Raw genomic sequence first — 20,801 nt, 5'->3', positions numbered from 1 at the left:
GGTGTAATCACACTGCATGCATCTATAAAATATTTACAAGGAATTAGATCCATGTCTTTTTCTACGGTAACTGTTATTAAAGGTTTGATATGATCTTAAACCAAGTGTGTGCATTGTTGATGTAAGTAGTTTTATATTATCAGTTCCCAACTGTTATCATTTGTTATTCAGATCTTTATCAATATTGTTATTCAGATCTTTATCAATATTGTTATTCAGATCTTTAATGATACTGTTATTCAGATCTTTAGCAATGATGTTATTCAGATCTTTATCAATATTGTTATTCAGATCTTTATCAATATTGTTATTCAGATCTTTAATGATACTGTTATTCAGATCTTTAGCAATGATGTTATTCAGATCTTTATCAATATTGTTATTCAGATCTTTATCAATATCGTTATTCAGATCTTTATCAATATTTTTATTCCGATCTTTATCAATATTGTTATTCAGATCTTTAATAATATTTTTATTCAGATCTTTAGCAATATTGTTATTCAGATCTATAGTAATAACAATATTGTTATTCAGATCTATAATAATAACAATTCTGTTATTCAGATTAATAATAATAGCACTATTGTTATTCAGATCTTTAATAATATTTTTATTCATATCTTTAGCAATATTGTTATTCAGATCTTAATGATACTGTTATTCAGATCTTTAGCAATGATGTTATTCAGATCTTTATTAATATTGTTGTTCAGATCATTGTGTGTGTGTGTGTATGCATCTGTGTTTGCATTCTTAATGTAGCTTTAACAGTTTGAGTCATGTAACTAAGATTTCGGCAGTGTGGCAGTTTATAGTGATGTCTAGCACCAGTCATCATGCCACAGACATGTGACTTCATGTCCCACCCAGACACATTATCATGACACCAGGCCAACCAGTCCTAACACTAACCTCTTAATACTAAGTGCCAAGCAAGGCTGTAATTAGTACCATTTTTTGTAAGTCTTTGGTATTACTTACCCGAGTTTCGAAGCCATGATCTCCCATGTCCAAGGAAGATGCTCTAACCACTTAGGCCACTGGAGTGGTGTTCAGATCTTTAATAATAATGTTATTCAGATCTTCAGTAACACTGTTATTTAGATCATTAGATATTTAGTAATATTGTTACTCAGATCTTTAGCAATATTGTTATTTAGATCTTAAGATCTTTAGTAATAAAGTTATTCAGATTGTTAGTAACATTGTTATTTAGATCTTTGGATATTTAGTAATATTGTTATTCAGATCTTTTGCAATATTGTTATTTAGATCTTTGAATATTTAGTAATATTGTTATCCAGATCTTTAGCAACATTGTTATTGAGATCACACTGGACAACAAATTTTTACAAAAGTCATGTTACTGAAATAAAATTAGTCAATTCTTATCAATTTTTATGTGCTGAACACGAATATGACAGTCAAATTGCAAAATTGGCTCTAGTTTTTTTGTAATCTGCAAGAAATTAATGTTTACATAACGAAATGCATTCCAATAGTAAAAGGTCAACTGTAATAGCCTACCTATAAAAAATCAAGTCATTGACTACATCTTAGATTTCTTCGCCTGTCTCTTGTACAGCTGTTCGGGAGCATCTCTGAGGAGTGTCCAGCAGTAGTCAGCCAGCATTGTAGTGGACCATTTTCCCTGGTATCTTTGTTCCATTGTTGCGATATCTTGATGAAAACGTTCGCCGTGTTCATCACTAACAATACCACAGTTGCTAGGAAAGAAATCCAAATGGGAATGAAGGAAGTGAATCTTTAGAGACATATTGCAGCCAAGTTTCTTATACTTCATCAACATGTCTTCTACTAGTTCCTTATAGTTTTCTGCCCTAACATTTCCGAGGAAGTTTGTAGAAACTAGGCGAAAAGCATTCCATGCTTGTTTCGCGTCACCTTCCAGCAAGTTGTTGAACCGGTCATCTTTGAAAAGCTCTCGAATCTGAGGACCCACAAAAACTCCCTCTTTAATCTTTGCTTCGCTGAGTCGAGGGAATTTTTCATGCAGGTATCGGAATGCTGGCAAAGTCCGGTCAATGGCTTTCACGAAGTTCTTCATCAAACCTAGTTTGATGTGAAGGGGTGGTAGCAAGATTTTCTGAGCCTCAACCAGAGCTGGGTGTTGGATATTCTTCTCTCCAATGGCTACATTCTGCCTGTGAGTCCATTCCTTCCTCATGTAGTGCATTTGCCTTGCTCGGCTATCCCACTCGCATAAGAAACACATGTATTTTGTATATCCTTGCTGCAGTCCCATTAAAAGGGCAACTACCTTCAAATCACCACAGAGGTGCCAGCTGTACTTGTTATACTCAATGGAATTCAGTAGCTGCCTTAAGTTATCGTATGTCTCTTTCATGTGGACAGCATACGCTACTGGAATAGATGGAAGAATGTTTCCATTGTGCAAAAGCACAGCCTTGAGACTCAGTTTCGAAGAGTCCACAAATAGTCTCCATTCTCGTGGGTCATGAGTGATTTTTAAAGCATTCATGAGGCCCTCAATATCGGAACAGAATATCAGATTACTTTCCTTTCTGAAGAAAGGCTCCAATTGCTGGTGGCGCTTTCGATATGCAGTAATTGTGACATCTTCTTCTAGAAGATTCCATTGTTGGAGTCTTGATCCTAGCAATTCTGCCTTGTTCTTTGATAAGTCCAAATCACGAATCAGGTCATTTAGTTCTTCCTGTGTTATTCTGTGTGGGGTTGATGATGCACCACAGTGAAAATCTGGATCACTGCATGCTGATGGACCAGGAGAAGAACAGGTCGACTCACCTTTGTCTTCGTCAGATGAATCAAGAGAATATTCTGCTGGAGGTTCTGGAATAGGAAGTCCCTCACCATGTGGAACTGGTCTCAATGCAGACAGAATGTTTGGGTAGACTATTCTCGACTTCTTTCGCTTCGTTATTCCGCCGGAAAGAGGAGGAACCAAGCAGAAGTAACAGTCATTTAGGTGGTTGCTTGGCTCTCTCCACACCATTGGGACTGCAAACGGCATTGATGACCTTTTGCAATTCAACCACTGTGAAAGCTGTGTTGTACATGTAGCACAGCATATATGCGGAGCCCAAGGCTTGTCTTGGTCACCAACCTTGCATCCGAAGTAAAGATGATATGCCTTCTTCACTTGAGAATTGATACTTTTCTTCTGGTTGGCAAATGTCACTTCCCCACAAATATAGCAAAAATTGTCCGCGGTATTAACACACTTTCGAGGCATTACTGTTCTTTATTGTACGTAAATGGATAAAATAATAAGTTTTATGTAACAGTAGCTTGAACTGTCTCGCACAACGTCTAAAATATTTTAAATGCTGAACCTATCTGATTGGGCTTTATATAGTACACTACTTATGTCAGCTTCAGCAGCCGCCTGGCATTAGTATAATAGGCCTACACATGTATAGTACACTGCTGACGTCAACTTACTTCAGCAGCCGCATGGCATTAGTATTGCATTGCATCAGAAAATGATGCAATCAACTGTGGATGATGTGAGCATGATGGTATTATGCAATGTTACATCATTATTTCGGATGTTGCTGCAGTCCTACTGGAGAAATTTACACAGTGAAACATAGAAAATGAGGTATATGAATATCTTCAAAACGAGAGCCAATACAAATTTTTCACGGTTATATTCGTGTTCGGCACACCAAAATACTACAGATTAGGGCCTTTTCAAGTCAGTAATGATTTCACTGTTGACCAGTGTCATCAGATGTTTATTAATAGTTATTCAGATCTTTAGTAATATTGTTATTTAGATCTTAAGATTTTAAATTAGTAATATTGTTATTCAGATCTTTAGCAATATTGTTATTTAGATCTTTGAATATTTAGTAATATTGTTATCCAGATCTTTAGCAATATTGTTATTGAGATCATTGGATATTTATTAGTAGTGTTATTTGGATCTTTAGTAATATTGTTATTTAGATCTTAAGATCTTTAGTAATAAAGTTATTCTTATTTTTAGTAATATTGTTATTTAGATCTTTGGATATTTAGTAATATTGTTATTCAGATCTTTAGCAATACTGTTATTTAGACCTTTGGATATTTAGTAATATTGTTATTCAGATCTTTAGAAATATTGTTATTTAGATATAAGATCTTTAGTATTAAAATTATTCTAATCTTTAGTAATATTGTTTTTCAGACAGCTGAGCCAGTCCCTTAAGACCAAAGTAAAAACTGAGATTTCACATTGTCAAAATTTGCAGGAATTATTTTTAATTTGGTCATATATTTTGTCAAAAAACTATAAAGGTATAACTATTAGTCCACACTGAAATGGACTGAGCTGTAACTTGAACTACCCAAAGTACAAGAATTAATAATGTAGTCCACACTGACATGGATTGAGTTGTAACTTGAACTACCCAAAGTACAAGAATAATAATGTAGTCCACACTGACATGGATTGAGCTGTAACTTGAACTATCCAAAGTACAAGAATAATAATGTAGTCCACACTGACATGGATTGAGTTGTAACTTGAACTACCCAAAGTACAAGAATAATAATGTAGTCCACACTGAAATGGATTGAGCTGTAACTTGAACTATCCAAAGTACAAGAATAATAATGTAGTCCACACTGAAATAGATTGAGTTGTAACTTGAACTATCCAAAGTACAAGAATAATAATGTAGTCCACACTGACATGGATTGAGTTGTAATTTGAACTATCCAAAGTACAAGAATAATAATGTAGTCCACACTGACATGGATTGAGCTGTAACTTGAACTATCCAAAGTACAAGAATAATAATGTAGTCCACATTGACATGGATTGAGTTGTAACTTGAACTATCCAAAATACAAGAATAATAATGTAGTCCACACTGACATGGATTGATTTGTAACTTGAACGATCCAAAGTACAAGAATAATACCGATAATCTGACTGTCATATCAACAAAGTCATATAAACTGGCAATATGTCTGAGGACACTCACTTCTTGACCGTATTGAGCCTTCATCGCAATCGTAGAATTCGTCATCATCTGTAGAGTAATATCGTGCTGGGGTATGCTCACTATATGTTTTCTCAAGCTCATGGTGCTCAAGCGCAAGGGCATGGAGGGCCTCTTCCAAGACTCGACATTTTTCTGATGTCTCTTTCAGCTCCTTCTGACGAATCTTGAAAAAGAAAAAAGAAACAATTAAGTAAATATTCTCAATATTTCCTCATGGCAGAAAAATACATATGAAAATTACAATAGTCCTTTGTTATAACAATCTAGTTGGGTTTCTATAGTTATATCATATTTGAACAGTGTACCAATGTACCATATTTTGTTTTCTTAAGCAAAAATAATGTTTTTGCCATAATGATAGGTAGGTTTGCTTACATAAAATTATATCTGACCTGAAAAATGTTAACATAATGGTAAAAAACAGGAAAGATTCTGACAAAATCATAAAGATTGTCATCTCCAGACACAAGAAAAATAAATAATTACCTCCTCCTGCTGCACAAAGAGCGTCAGGCACTGATTCAAGGAGGTGCACATATCCTTGGATGAGGCTGACATGTTATGCAACTCCAGCTTGATCTTAGGCAACATATCTACAACAGAGATTTAACATACATATTTATAAAGTGCAGATTAAAAGTTAATTCTCAAAGTATCAAGATAAAATGTAGCAGTAAAGAAAACTGAAGGAAGTTAGCCCTTCCAAATAAATGTAAATATACAGTCCCACAAAAAATAGTCACAACTTAAAGACGTTAAAAATTACTGAAAGGCATATAACTTAACATAAGCAAAACTATAAAATCCTTGAAAAACCTGGTAATTTGTTTGTTACATAAACTGCAATTGTTTAAAAAATGTATAATTTAATTTTTACGTCAACTTCAGTGTTCTAAATGATCACTGATTTGCTGAGCCAAATGAAGTACAACACACTCATGTGTGACAAGACAAAGATAGTATCCTGTTACAAATGCAACAAGTAAATGACAACAGTTTTCATACACTGACCTAAATGTTAAATATAAGAAGTGAAGCTTTTTTCTATGCAATTGCACAATTACAACCTCAGTTGGATGTTTTCAATAATGCTCCGATTTTAAGATAAATGTCTAATTAAATATTTTTTGAACCAAAATGTGAGGTTTGTTGTTGCTGTTGATGTTGTTATGTATTTGACATCATTTTTCAGCACATGGTGGCCAGCTTATCTGGTGGAGGAAGAACCAGAAAATCACATGACAAGCCAGACCCAAAGGAAGCCAGAGGCATGCCTTCTCTTCTCACATACCACACTGACCAAATTGTAAAGTTGAGCACCTTAGACCACTTGGCCACCCTGGAGCCCTCATTTTCCTTTGTAACCATACACATCAAGTATAATAAATCTGCTGTTTTACATTTGGCATTGCAAGCACAAATCACATTGATTGAAACTGATTTTGCTGCTTGGGTAAGCATTTTTGTTTCCTTTTTTGTTGTTGTTTTAAAGGAAACAAAGCTTAAAATGTGTCAGCATATCAAGATTACCCCTGCTGATATACTGCAAATGAAGGGCAATGTTCTATATTAAAACTGGGGCCAAACCTCCATTACATTCTGTCAAAATATCGTGATAAAATCTTACTAAGGTCTTTGTAATGTAATGCCTTAAACCAATTTTGGCTTCAATCTATTTTGTCTTTAGGAATTTAACTGAGTGGAAGCAAAATTCATGAATGGGAGGGATGTGGTTAAAATGTGTGTGTGTGTGCATGTGTGATTTGGAATTTTAACATGGCTTAAACCATTTTTCAATCATATCGCTACAATGTCTGCAGTGAAACAGTTTATATTTATGTTAATGTCTAGAACTGGCGCATCAAGCCACAGACATGTAGCATCATGTCCCACCCAGTAAAATTATCCTGACACCAGGCTGACCAGTCCTAACACTAACCTCTTAATGCTGAGCACCTAGTGAGGCAGCTGTTAGTACCATATTTATATCTTTTGTATGACTCGGCTGGGGTTAAAACCCATGACCTCCGAGACAGGTACTCAAACCACTAAGCCATCGGAGCAGTCCTCTCCAAGAATAAAAGCTTATTAAAAAGATCATTTCTTTGTGTTTATATTCCCTTGACAAATACGGTAGTCAGTGTAGCAGTTTTGATTAAATCATAATGTCACACATATTACCTGGTTTAAGATGTCACATATATTACCTAGTTTAAGATGTCACACATATTGATTGGTTTAAGATGTCACACATATTACCTGGTTTAATATGTCACACATATTACCTGGTTTAAGATGTCACACATATTACCTGGTTTAATATGTCACACATATTACCCGGTTTAAGATGTCACACATATTACATGGTTTAATATGTCACACATTATACCTAGTTTAACTAGTTACACATATTACCTGGTTTATAATGTCACACATATTACCTGGTTTAAGATGTTACACATATTACATGGTTTAATATGTCACAAATATTACCTAGTTTAAGATGTCACACATATTACCTGGTTTATAATGTCACACATATTACCTGGTTTAAGATCGTCTTTAGAAATCTGACTGTCTATCATCTGTGAAACTAACTTTATTTGATTTGCCAAAGTAGTCTGATGAGCCTCAGCCACCTGGAAAAAAGAAAAAAGACGAAATGCAAAACCCATGCAAGCAAAATATGTGCCATTCTTTGTTGATCCAGAGGGGTTTTGGAGTGTTCAATTGACACTATTTCCTTGACCTGACCACTGAAGAGGAGATTAGAAGAGAATGGCTATGATCTTAACATGGCTTTGTGGTGGTATTTCAGAAAGGTGGCAGTGGACAGTACTACAACTCTTTCAGTAGGTTATAGGTTATGGTATCAACCAGAATGCTGTAAAACTGTGTTTAAGACACACACCATTCGAGATACTGAATTCAAGATGGCAGATGATATACTTTTTTATATTGGTTGGAAGAATGTTATCAACCTTAAGTCTCACAAAGAATCCACTGCACCAGCCATTGTGAATCATTACAATACTTCCAGTCCATGTGTACTGAATAGGGTTTGCCATCTCCAATCACCATGAGACTTTCAGTCCATGTGTACTGAGTAGGGTTTTCTATCTCAAATCATTGTGACTTTCAGTTAATGTGTACTAAGTTGGATTTGCCATCTCCAATCACTGAGACTTTCAGTCCAAGTGTATTGAGTAGGGTTTGCCATCTCCAATCACTATGTGACTTCCAGTCCAAGTGTATTGAGTAGGATTTGCCATCTCCAATCACTATGTGACTTTCAGTCCATGTGTACTGAGTTGGGTTTGCCATCTCCATTCACTATGTGACTTCCAGTCCATCTGTACTGAGTAGGGTTTGCCATCTCCATTCACTACGTGACTTCCAGTCCATCTGTACTGAGTAGGGTTTGCCATCTCCATTGACTATGAGACTTCCAGTCCAAGTGTACTGAGTAGGGTTTGCCATCTCCATTCACTATGAGACTTCCAGTCCAAGTGTACTGAGTAGGGTTTGCCATCTCCATTCACTATGAGACTTCCAGTCCAAGTGTACTGAGTAGGGTTTGCCATCTCCATTCACTATGAGACTTCCAGTCCATCTGTACTGAGTAGGGTTTGCCATCTCCATTCACTATGAGACTTCCAGTCCAAGTGTACTGAGTAGGGTTTGCCATCTCCATTCACTATGAGACTTCCAGTCCAAGTGTACTAAGTAGGGTTTGCCATCTCCAATCACTATGAGGCTTTAGGTCCATGTGTACTGAGTTGGATTTGCCATCTCCAATCACTATGAGACTTCCAGTCCATGTGTACTGAGTTGGATTTGCCATATCCAATCATTACAAGACTTCTAGCCCATGTGTATTGCCATCCACAAGGCTGCAATGTCTCTGTCTACATCTGCGGTGTCCATGTGAAAAACTGGAGTGTGGGTGGTATAGAACCTCCTCTAAAAATCTGTTGGCAGGTTTGTAAAGATTAGTCTGTTGACACAAGGGTCCTATCATTAACTTTGTAAGTGTTATGTATAGTTATTTTTTATGATTGTAGACTGTAAAGAGTCACATTGTGAACAACATATTGCATAGCTCATATTCGTATAGAATTGTAGATTATACATCAAGATAATTATCACTTGTAGCTAAACATGTTTACTTGGATCTGAGTTCAAGACATTAATTCACCCTTGGAAATTCTTGGTCTACTTGCTATCTGTCATGTTCTTTATTACAATTTCAGTAAAATACCTGACCTAGTTTACAAATTAGAATGTTCTGGAAATGAACTTCTGAACCTCATCCTGGTCCTCTTATTGTGTCTTAGGTTTTTATATTAAAGTTGTTTACAACAGAATTATTTATTCCAATCTTAACCCTTTACCTCATAGAGCATAGTGACAAAGTGCAGCACGCTATAAATAGAATACCTGTTACCTAGCAGACCGCATCCGCATAGGCATGCCTGTGAATAGTTAAGCAATGTAGTGGTGTTACGTTTAACAGCAGTTTTAACCATTTTACGTTTAAGGTAGACATCTATTATATATGGAAAAATTGAAGAGTAAAGTCCGATTCTTATAGCTGTGTAATCATTTTTCACAGAAGAATATTTAATGTGCTTTAAAATCGAGAGAGAACTCATTCACCGTGATGTCAATGAGGCCACGTGACCGACCGTAGCTGCCATTTTCCATACTCGAAATTTACACGTTTTTCGTCTGCGTCTACATCACCAAGTCATCTGAATTTGATAATCAATAAAAACTAATTGCTGCTTACATAAATATCATAGCCTTTACCAAAGTTATTGAATCTTTCGTGGTTGAGATTCTACTCGTGAAAACTTCGTAAGTACTGAATGAAATCCTGCCTGTGAACTGTTAAGCAATTTAGTGTATCTTACGTTTAACAACAATTTTAACCATTTTACATTTTTGGTACACATATATTATATGTGGAAAAATTTAAGAGTAATGTCCGATTGTTACAGCTTTGTAATTATTTTCCACAGAAGAAGTTTTTTATGTGCTTCGAAATCTTGAGAGAACCCGTTCACCGTCATGTCAGTGAGGCCGCGTGACCAACCGTAGCTGCCATTTCCGATACTCGAAATTTACAAGGTTTTCGTGTGCGTCTATATCACTAAGTCATCTGAATTTGATAATTTATAAAAACTAATTGCTGCCTACATTAATATCAGAGCCTTTACCTAATTTATTGAATCTTTCGTGGTTGTTATTCTAATCGTGAAAACTTCGTACGTACTGAATGAAATCCGCGGCTGCCATTTTGGAGAGTGGAGATTACGACCCAGTTACTTTAAATAGCAGATATCGACCAGTGCATGAATAGCGACCACGTGATCTGACGTAATTGTCATTCACAGAAATGAATGTAGTATGTAATAGGGGGGTTTTCCCCGAAGGTGGCGCTACGAAAACTATCTCAAAATGGCTGATGTTTACAGCAGGCGTCAAAAGGCGCTTCTATGCGAATCTTGCAGAGGCGTCAAAAGGCGCTTCCATGCGAATGGAGTAGAGGCGTCCAAAGACGCTTGTATGAGGTAAAGGGTTAACATATGTGGTGGAATTTGTCTTTTAGTTGCCTTCAGTCATAATTTGAGAGGATTTATTTATTTAAATTATTCACTGAAATTACAAAATGCTCAATACATTTTTTTGGACTAAATCTCTATTTTGGGATTATTGTGAATTCATTCAAGGACATTCTGGATTATATCGTTGTGAAACATCAGCACATTTAAGATTAGAATTCATCCAGAATACTCTATACTTTTGGACTTTTAGGACTATTTGGGATTTAGCTCACAGTACTGTAAGTTGCTTAAAATGTTCACTTTGTATCCTAGGGAAATAAATTATTTCTTGAATTTTACAAAACTTGTTCATTTTCACTCTTTTCTGTTACTAATTTTAAGACCACAGAGTCGTAATAGTAAGGAACTCCAAATGTCACCAACTAAAAGAACTGTAGTGACAGTTTCAACACTGGTTCATCCTTTTTGATCATTAAATCAATTATTGCCAGAATATCAGACCAGGCTGTTGATGGAGAAATAGAAGGATAAAACAACAAGTGAAGGACTTCCTTGACTTAAACCAGGTCTTCCTTGACTTACACCAGGACTTCCTTGACTTACACCAGGACTTCTATTGTCATAGTCAAATCTAACAAAGACAATGGAGCATAAGACCATATTTCATCATCACTAAAATCAATGGGCACATTCAAAAGGGCTGGGAAGAGCAGGATTGCTGTATTCAGCGGTTAAATTTTGAAACTTGCTGGCCACCTGAAACAATATATCTATAAAAAAAACACATTCCCTCTTGACAACATGTCACTAATTTGGCCTTCACATTTCACTTGTCAGCAACAGGTATGATTAACGTTCAGCTGCATGGATCATTATGAAAATGGGATTCTGATACAATGGTTATATAAAAACTGGAATTCTGATATATGGATAATTAAACAAGTAGGATTCAAGTACATGGATTGTACAAAACTAGGATTCTGATACATGGATTGTCAAACAACTAGGATTTTGATACAAGGATTATACAAACACTAAAACTGTGATACATGGATTACACAAACACCAGGTTTGTGCTGCAAAGCTGGGTAAATGAAATTACCTTTAATGACTCTTGCAAGGTTACCAAGGAAACAATGTCCTCATCTTCATCATCAATAACCTCCCCTTTGTGAATGTAGTGTGTGCTGTATTCAATATGTTCCCTGAAAGCATTAGTCCATTTCTGAAACAAAAGTGAGAAAAGAATTTTAACATAGTTGCAGATGTAAAGGCTTTAAAGACCACATAAAGATATCTTGCCTGCTCTGCAATATTATAATCCAAAAACCTTGCAAAATCACTACACCAAGAAAAGTAGGCCATTGTGATCTACTTGGGAAGCATCAGTCAAGATAAATTCATCAAGTTGCATGACTACACATGCATCAGTGTCAGACAAATTGAGCTAAAACCAAACACAGTAATCACAGGAGTGCGAAAAGTAGGTCACTGTAGCCTCCTTTTTCCATGAAGAGGAGTCCTCTCCATGATAAATATTCACATTAGTTTCATTACTATACATACAAAAACGGAACTAAAATAAAAGCTTATTGTTGATCGACACTAAAATAAAGACAAAACTGTAAGAAAAGTGATTGCTACACCGAACCTATTCTTTGCAGGTGAGACAAAAAACATAGTCATTTCTGACAAGAGTTCAATGGAAAATGGTGTCTAACAATGAACACTGTGCTAATAATGTACACAATGGCCACTCACCATAACACTGTTCAGGAATTTCATAAAAGTGTGATCACTCACTAAAATAATGGTCAGGGAGGCAAGCAAAATGTCATCACTCATTATTGCTCAAACAGAGGACAAGATAATGTCAAATTGTTTATTTTTGTTTACCTGTTTATCCATCTGTTAAGACAGACAAATATATAAGAATGTCAAACTGTCAGCTATTGCTTATTGTCAGTTATTGTTTACCTGCATTCCATCTGCAAAAGCATACAACAAACAAAGAATGTTGAATTGTCAATTAATGTTTACCTTTTCTTTCAACTGCTTAGACAACAAACCAAGAATGTCAATTATTGCTTGCCTTCCTTTCCAATTGTTAAGTTAGACAACACACCAAGAATGTCAATTATTGTTTGCCTTTCTTTCCAATTGTAATGTCGACAACTAAGAATGTCAATTTTTGTTGCCTTTTTTCCAACTGCTAACATAGACAACAAACTAAAAATGTTAATTACTGTTTACCTGTCTTTCCATTTGCTTTGATGAATATGTTTCGAGGTCAGTAGACAATCTGTGTTCAGCACCATCTGAGAAATCAACCAGAAATTCAAAGGGATTGTCTTGTGAAATCTGAAACAGAATTCTACGCATAAAATGTGATACACTTTCTAGTCTGATAGACTGGGCACAGCACAATTTGAGAAATGAGTGAAAATTTTACAAAACAAATGATGACATTCAACTCTGATTTTTTAAAAACATCTTTAAGAAGTAACATGTGCCTTTATTATATATTTTCCCACCATAGCCATATTTCCAACTGCAGAAGTCTGGTGGCTATAATGCATTGTTTAATAATAATATAGTTAGTGAAAGATTGCTGATCAATGTTAGGTCACAGTGATCCACTTTTGTAGTGTCATACATTTCAAGTCAAACCTCATTAGTCCACGTGGTTATGTGAATGTCTTTGAATTTAAAAGAAAATTATTCATCTAACTGCATTCCTCATTTGTCTATCTGAATCTATCTGTATAGCAGCCATATTTCAAAACATTGGTGGAGGGTCCAACTCAAACAGCCATATGTGGTTCCATGAGTGGTCAATATAAAATACAGACATTGTTGTGAGAAAGCTTGCCAGTAGCTTATCATGGGTTGGTGGTTCTTTCCAGGGTTTTCCCGGGTTCTTCCTCCACCATTAATACTGGCCGCCATGTGTAGCCTATCGTGTGCTGAACAACAACAACAAATTCCATCAATTATTTCCCTGCAAAGTTCCTTTGCAACTGAATGGATATAACTTCAATGGCAGCTTCTGTTGCATATAATTTACAGTAGAAACCTTTTCTACACTTTGCCATATCCAGCTGAGGTATATATAATACAAAATTTTTGAAAGTAAAGAACAAACTGTGTGTAGAAGATGACTTAAATAGAAATGCTCAACAAAAAATACCCTCTAATTTCATCACAAATGCAATTTGTAGAAATGAAGTTTTGGTGGTCTGTCAAATGTGAAAAGAGATTTTCAAGTCCAATGATATGTTTTTTTCGTGTAACACTTCCAGATATATGGGTTTTCAATGTATAAATGTAACTCTGAAACAACATAAAACTAAGGATGGTACAAATTATATCAAGCAAGAAAGTTAGAATTAACGACAATAAAAGTATTTATATCAATGTGGAAGTTTTGAAATATTGTTTCTAGTTTCAAAACAAACAAACACTGTTCCAAGGTCTTGATTTATACAAAATATTATAATATCAAAACATATTAACACAGCACACAGTACTTGATTTATAAAAAAAATAGTTTTACTATCAAGACAAATTAACACTGTACACACTCCTTTGATTTATAGACAATTTTCTACTATAAAGACAATATAACACTGAACAAACTCCTTTAATTTATAGACAAGTTTCTACTGCCAATACAAATTAACACAGTGCACAGTGCTCTTTTTATGCCAAATTTTCTACTACCAAGGCAAATTAATACAACACACAATCTAGGTTTTATGCCCAATTTTCTACTATCAAGACAAATTAATACAGCACACAGTTCTATTTTTATGCCCAATATTCTACTCCCAAGACAAGTCATGGTTTTATGCATAGTTTCTACTATCAAGACAAATTAACACAGCACACAATCCTTGATTTATGCAAAATATTTTACTATCAAAACAAATTAATGCTGTGTACAGGCTCCATTGATATATTAAGAAAATATTAGTCCAGTAAATACTTATTTTCGTACAAAAAGTCTGGCCTCATCTAAGTACTTCATTCCTCTTCTCTTTGTACCAGAGGTTGCGTCTCCTCTGTAAAACAAGACAGGTAAATGATGAAGAGAATGTTCAAATGTGTTCTATAACATGAACATATACTGGTTTCACACACAATATATTTAATGTGCCTGCAGATCAGAGTGTATGCTTTTTGTTACACTAATGATTTAAAATGAAAAAAACAAACGTCATGAACAGCTAGCACATAAATGTTGGCAAATACTGGTATTTGCTTTTTTCGTCATACTAATTATTTTAAATGAAAAACACAGAACCTGAACAGCTAGCACATTAGTGATGGCAAATCTGGGTCTATGAATGTTTGCCATACTAATGATTTTAAATGAAAAACAAAGACCTGAACAACTAGCACATCAATGTTGGTAAATCTGGGTCTATGAATTTTTGTCATACTAACATCTTGAAATGAAAACCACAGGTCCTGGACAGCATGCACATTAATGTTGGCAAATCTGGGTCTATCCTTTTTGGTCATGATTTTAAGCGATACAGGAGAACACCATTTGATATGTCCAATATCTCTCAGCGTTCATAGCTTTTATTTTATAAAATGCATTTGGATACAATTAGCAAACAAGTGAAGTCATAATGACCTTGTCATACATCTCGCACCTCTCTGTGTGTGTGATATAGATCCTTAATGTAGCTTTAAACAAAATTCAGACATACTGCTATGATGTCTGCAGCATGGCAGTTTATAGTGATGTCTAGCACTGGGCATCATGCTGCAGACATTTAGCATCATGTCTGACCCAGTCACATTATCCTGACACCATTGCCAACCATTCTTAACACTAACCTCTTAATTCTGAGCACCAAGCAAGGCTGTTGCTAGTACCATCTCACATGTCAGTAATTATAGTGTCAATAAACACACTTAGGTAACAAGCGATTTCATAATAATCATGTCATACAACACATATCTCACAATGTTCATAGAGTCAGAATACAATTAAGTAAAAAGTGATGTGTGTGTGTGTGATTTGGATTTTTAACATAGCTTTTAACAATTTTTCAGTCATATCTCTATGATGTCTGCAGTGTGGCAGTTTATAGTGATGTCTAGCACTGGGGTATCATGCCGCAGACATGTGGCATGATATCCCACCCAGTGACATTATCCTGACACTGGGCCGACCAGTCCTAACACTAACCTCTTAATGCTGAGCGCCAAGCGAGGCAGCTGTTAGCACCATTTCTGTAAGTCTTTGGTATGACTCAGCCAGGGATTGAACCCACGACCTCCCGCATCCGAGGCGGAAAAAGTGACATAATGATCTATCACATATCTCATATCTCACAGTGTTCATGGTGTTAGAATATAATTAAGTAAAAAGTAAAATCATAAAGATCATGTCTTATATCCCATATCACGCAGTGTTCATGGTGTCAAAATTAAATTAGGTAACAAGCAATGTCATAATGATCATACCACAATGTAAATATCATATCACTTTCACCTGCACAGTAATCATTGGTATTGCAAAATTTGGCATAGTAAATAGCCACATATTAATAAGCATTTTCACAAGATATTCAGTTATTGTTAGGTATAACGAATGAGAGGTGGGTGATATGGGTGCATATCAATTCCCTGTGTGTTCGTGCATTCCAAGCTCACCCAGTTATATACAACTGTATCACTTGCCTATTAATTTTTTTTTTCCATGTACGAGTGTACAAGGAAAGCTGTATATAAAAGACATTTAAGGGACAGCTTACATCTTTTCCTTTATGGTCCAAATACTTTTAGTCTAATGTACTTTTAGTTACTCGAAAATCAATAAAATGTGACCAATAATCACTGTCCCTTATGAACATATCTTCTATATACAAGGGTGTCTTCTAAAACAGGGCTGTGTAACATCTTATGTTATATACACAATCATGAAGATATACTTATAAAGTAAAAAATGTCCTGAGACTCCACCCCATTTGCCAACAAAAAGTGGTCATAAAAGACAGATGCTCTCTCAGTAGAGGTAATCAAATTATGCAACCAAATAGATTTATGAATTATAAATATAGTCCTACATGATAGGTGTTCTCCCAACACAATGGTTGTTTGAAGCCAGCTTGCACAATAACAGTATATACATGTTAAACATTCACCCCTCCAAACACTGTTAAATCAGAAGAGTAACACTGCAACCTATTAAGCAATTTCACAGCAAATATTAACCTAAAGTAAAATGAATCATCCATGGTTTACATGGCTAGAATCAGTATATGCCTTTGACATCATGCTGCATGCAAGAGATGATATATATTATGGTATACACCCTGGGTGTATAGTGTCACATGACCTTAGGGCTGACCAATCATATTTTAGATGCTTATTATTCTTTGACGTCACAATTCCAAATTAGAAACATCATGTCCTATACAGAAAGGTCAAACATTTGCAGTTATGTAGCAAAAACAAAATCTATTTTACAAAAATCTAAACTTGATAATGTGTTCATTAGACATGAAATAATGAACTCAGAAACAAAAATAAATACAAACAGATATAAACATGACATTTGTTCCAAGCTATTGGCAAATACAACTCTTGATAAAAGTTCAGGTAAAATCAACAATGATCTGCTTAAGATAAAGTAATTACAATTAGAGTAATTACAATTAAAGTAACTAAAACTAACTTTTTATTACCTATTTTTGAAATAGGAGAGAACTCCTCTCTCTAACAGCACCCAGTGTGACTTCCAGCCAAGAAAGCTTGATTTCTGAAGAAAAGAAATCATATACGTACAAGAAGATTCATTGTTTTCATGTTTTTAAATATAACATTTAATTTATCCTTGTCACTGAAAAATAATCTTATTAATTAATACAATAGTTAAATGAAAAGTAAAAGCAAACATCTATCTGAATGATGATATTGTGTGTTTAATGTCATTTTTCAGAACATGAGAGTTAATACATGGTGTATCTGACCCATCAGAAGGTACATAGACTGAGGTGAGATGTCAGTGATCAGTAAAGGCAAGCACCTTAGACCACATTTGTGAGCTGGAACCTGTTATGGAAATAGAGAGTACAGTACTTCCATTCTGAGCACTGGAGACATTCATGTCACTGGTTCCCAGGCGTGTCTGTCAACAGGGGTGTCAACAATCGGATTTTGTTTATGTTCAATTTCCTAAGAGACAGACCATGTCACTAGACTGAGCACAATTATGCTGTGGTCTTTAAGTCATGATTCAAAACAGTGCAAGATGTTTCTGACTTTACAGTGTTACTGACTTCACCATGTAACTGTCATTGCCATGTTAGTGAGTTTGCCATGTTACTCACTTTATCATGTTATTCACCTTACCATGTTATTGACTGTAACTTGTTAATGACTTTACCTTATTACTGACTTTACCATGTTACTGACTTTACCATGTGTGAAAGAAAGCTGGTCTTTCTTGCTTAAAATGTCAAGGATGAATGACTTGTATAAGTGACCAATGACAATTCAGCAGGAGGAGAGAACTCTGGTGGCAGATGTCAGAAGATGTCTTTAATGGAGTCACAGAAGGCAGTCACCCATGTATATTATCAGACTGAGCATGGAAGAAGAGGCCTGAAAACATGTCTCTGAAGTCGGGGACATGAGGTGATTAAGAAGTCTCCTGTAAAGATGGCAATGCCTGGACTGTGATGCAATGGTGACAGTGACTAATGTCCAGTAAAGGTGGCCATGACTTGACTGTCATGTAATGGTGGCCATGACTTGACTGTCATGTAATGGTGGCAGTTATGAGAAGCAGCATGTGTGGAATAATTTTCAAAGCTAAGAATCCATCCATGTTATTAAACAATAATCTCACAGCACTGGCTGTGAGTATCATCAATAGTCTGAAATGGAAAGGAAAATGGCCATAACTAGTCAACAGACTCATACCAGTCCATATTGCCTTCATAGAACCAGTACAAGATATCATGGGAGACTTGACGATCAAATCCAATGCCACTTACGCTGTGACAAAGCAAGGGCTGGAAGTGGCATAAATTAGTGTCGGACACAATCTGCATCCTGAATGTGGGACTGGGTAATGTTGAGAAGACAAATCAACCATCCCCAGAACAAGAGACAATGTACATGAATCGAGATGGTGTCAGAACTGGTGTAGACAAGGAATGAGCCTGGCTGAAAATCAGACCTAAGGTCTGATACCAGCTATCAATGGACTGGTAGAAATGACCTATAATGGGATGTACTTATGACGATGTGGTGTTTTTGGAACACTATGAGTTAGAACAAATATCACAAAAAATGAAAGAAATTATATAATTACTATGAATAAATTGTTTACTTTACATAAAATGTTTAACAGTAAAGTAGTCATGCATTGTAAGTATGACAGACCATCAGACTGGAAAATTACAATGATGCTGGATAACTTAATGTAAAACAAAATAAACAACAGAGATGCAAGCAATCTGTTTACAGTAAGGATAGTGACAATTCAAAAAGATATAGATGTATTATACCTCGCTTTGATCAGAAAACACCTAAAGACTGATTCGACTTAAAAAAAATGGAAAAAAATAGAGACCTATCGAGACAGCACACTGACAAGACACAAATGGATGTATTAACTGATGAAAGATGGAATTTGCTGGGATCCCAAGGGGAGTCCACTCTTGTCATACTTCCATACTGGTAAGCCGATGATGACTTAGAACTTTTATCGATGAAACAAGTCAAAAGGCTTGATTAACATATTGTTTGCTTAGAAAACCTGGATTTGTGTGGTAGTGGATGTTCTAATGTACCACAATATTGTGACGTATCTGAACATATAACATATAACACATTAAAAGAGACTGGTTGTTGGAATAATACTGTATGAACATATAACACGGTGAAACACTAAAAGAGACTGGTTGTTGGAATAATACTACATGAAAACAGATGGGGCTTTATAACCAATTGTATTTTAAACGAATTATTTTATATTTTCATGTTACACAGAAAACTGAAAATTGCTACAATTTTCTCTGCAGAAAACATTACAGCTTTGCAGTATGCCTGGAATACTCAGGCCAAACATGTCTTCGATTACTTCCAGTATACTGACCTTGAGAAGCATTCCTTCACATCTATGGGGTATGGTGAAAAATGCTTTGACTGGTTTTACAGCCAGGAGCTGTTTCATCTGTGCAGACTGGACCAATTCTTCTGCCCTCAAACCTAAGACATAAGAAAAGCTGATGGTAGGTTAGACTGATAGAAAAAAACAAGCTGATGGTAGGTTAGACTGATAGAAAAAAGACAAGCTGATGATAGGTTAGACTGATGTAAAATTGTTTTAATTTTCCCACAATCAGTTTTCAAACTTTGTAAAGTACACATACTCAAAATGGCAAGATTATAATAACATGGAATTCATTGAAAGGGTGACCATTTACTCTTGTTCACATCAGAACAGATAATCAATACAAACTGCATAAAGCAAATGTATTTACAAAGCTCTCTCTGCAGGAACAAAGTTTTAAACAAAGGATTCATTAAAGGCACTGTCTCACCTGTAGACAGTAATGATAACTTCACTTACTGCTTGCATAGGAATTCATAACATGCCTAGGTACAAATATACATATATATATATATACACAGTATTGCATTAGTATAACACTGTTTATACATAATGGCCCTTAATTACTATTATATTGAAAGTAATTGATCAGTATAACACTGTTTGATTGTGATAACACTTACTTATTATTACATAGTATTCCCTCAATATAACACTTTGCATGTAATAACCTTTACTTACTATTAAATGGACAATATTCCCTTAAAATAACACTGTTTCTCTATAATGACCTTTACACACTATCATATTAGCAGTATTCCCTCAATATAACTTTGCATCTAATGACCTTTACTTACTATTATATGTACAGTATTCCCTCAATATAACAGTTGGCATGTGATAACCTTCACTATTATATGTGCAGTATTCTCTCAGTATAACACTGTTTGCATGACATAACCTTTACATACTATTATATGGACATTATTCCCTCAATATAACACTGTTTCTAGGTAATTACCATTTACTGAATATGATATGGATAACACTACCTCAATATAACATTATTTCCATGTAATCACCATTACTTACTATTATTAATATTATAAAGATGTTATTCACTCAATAAAGCAATATTTT

At 35.2% G+C, this 20,801-nt stretch overlaps 1 protein-coding gene across 1 annotated transcript in view; it reads right to left on the bottom strand.

Moving 5' to 3' along the window:
* LOC149784136 (oxysterol-binding protein-related protein 1-like) overlaps positions 1-20,801 on the bottom strand; it is a 191,990-nt gene that overhangs the window by 133,507 nt on the left and 37,682 nt on the right. The window contains exons 8-15 of the mRNA XM_089932232.1: positions 19,704-19,816; positions 17,284-17,357; positions 14,577-14,640; positions 12,830-12,937; positions 11,679-11,801; positions 7,552-7,645; positions 5,493-5,599; positions 4,986-5,169 (exon numbers count right to left, since the gene is read on the bottom strand). Coding sequence (XP_089788358.1) covers positions 4,986-5,169; positions 5,493-5,599; positions 7,552-7,645; positions 11,679-11,801; positions 12,830-12,937; positions 14,577-14,640; positions 17,284-17,357; positions 19,704-19,816 — 867 coding nt within the window. The remainder of the gene's footprint in view (positions 1-4,985; positions 5,170-5,492; positions 5,600-7,551; positions 7,646-11,678; positions 11,802-12,829; positions 12,938-14,576; positions 14,641-17,283; positions 17,358-19,703; positions 19,817-20,801) is intronic.

The sequence above is a fragment of the Sinohyriopsis cumingii genome, chromosome 14 (assembly GCF_028554795.1).
Source record: "Sinohyriopsis cumingii isolate HCF-2022 chromosome 14, ASM2855479v2, whole genome shotgun sequence".
Taxonomy (NCBI): domain Eukaryota; kingdom Metazoa; phylum Mollusca; class Bivalvia; order Unionida; family Unionidae; genus Sinohyriopsis; species Sinohyriopsis cumingii.
Note: the sequence above shows the minus strand (reverse complement) of the source record. Positions and strands in the feature narration are given on the sequence as shown.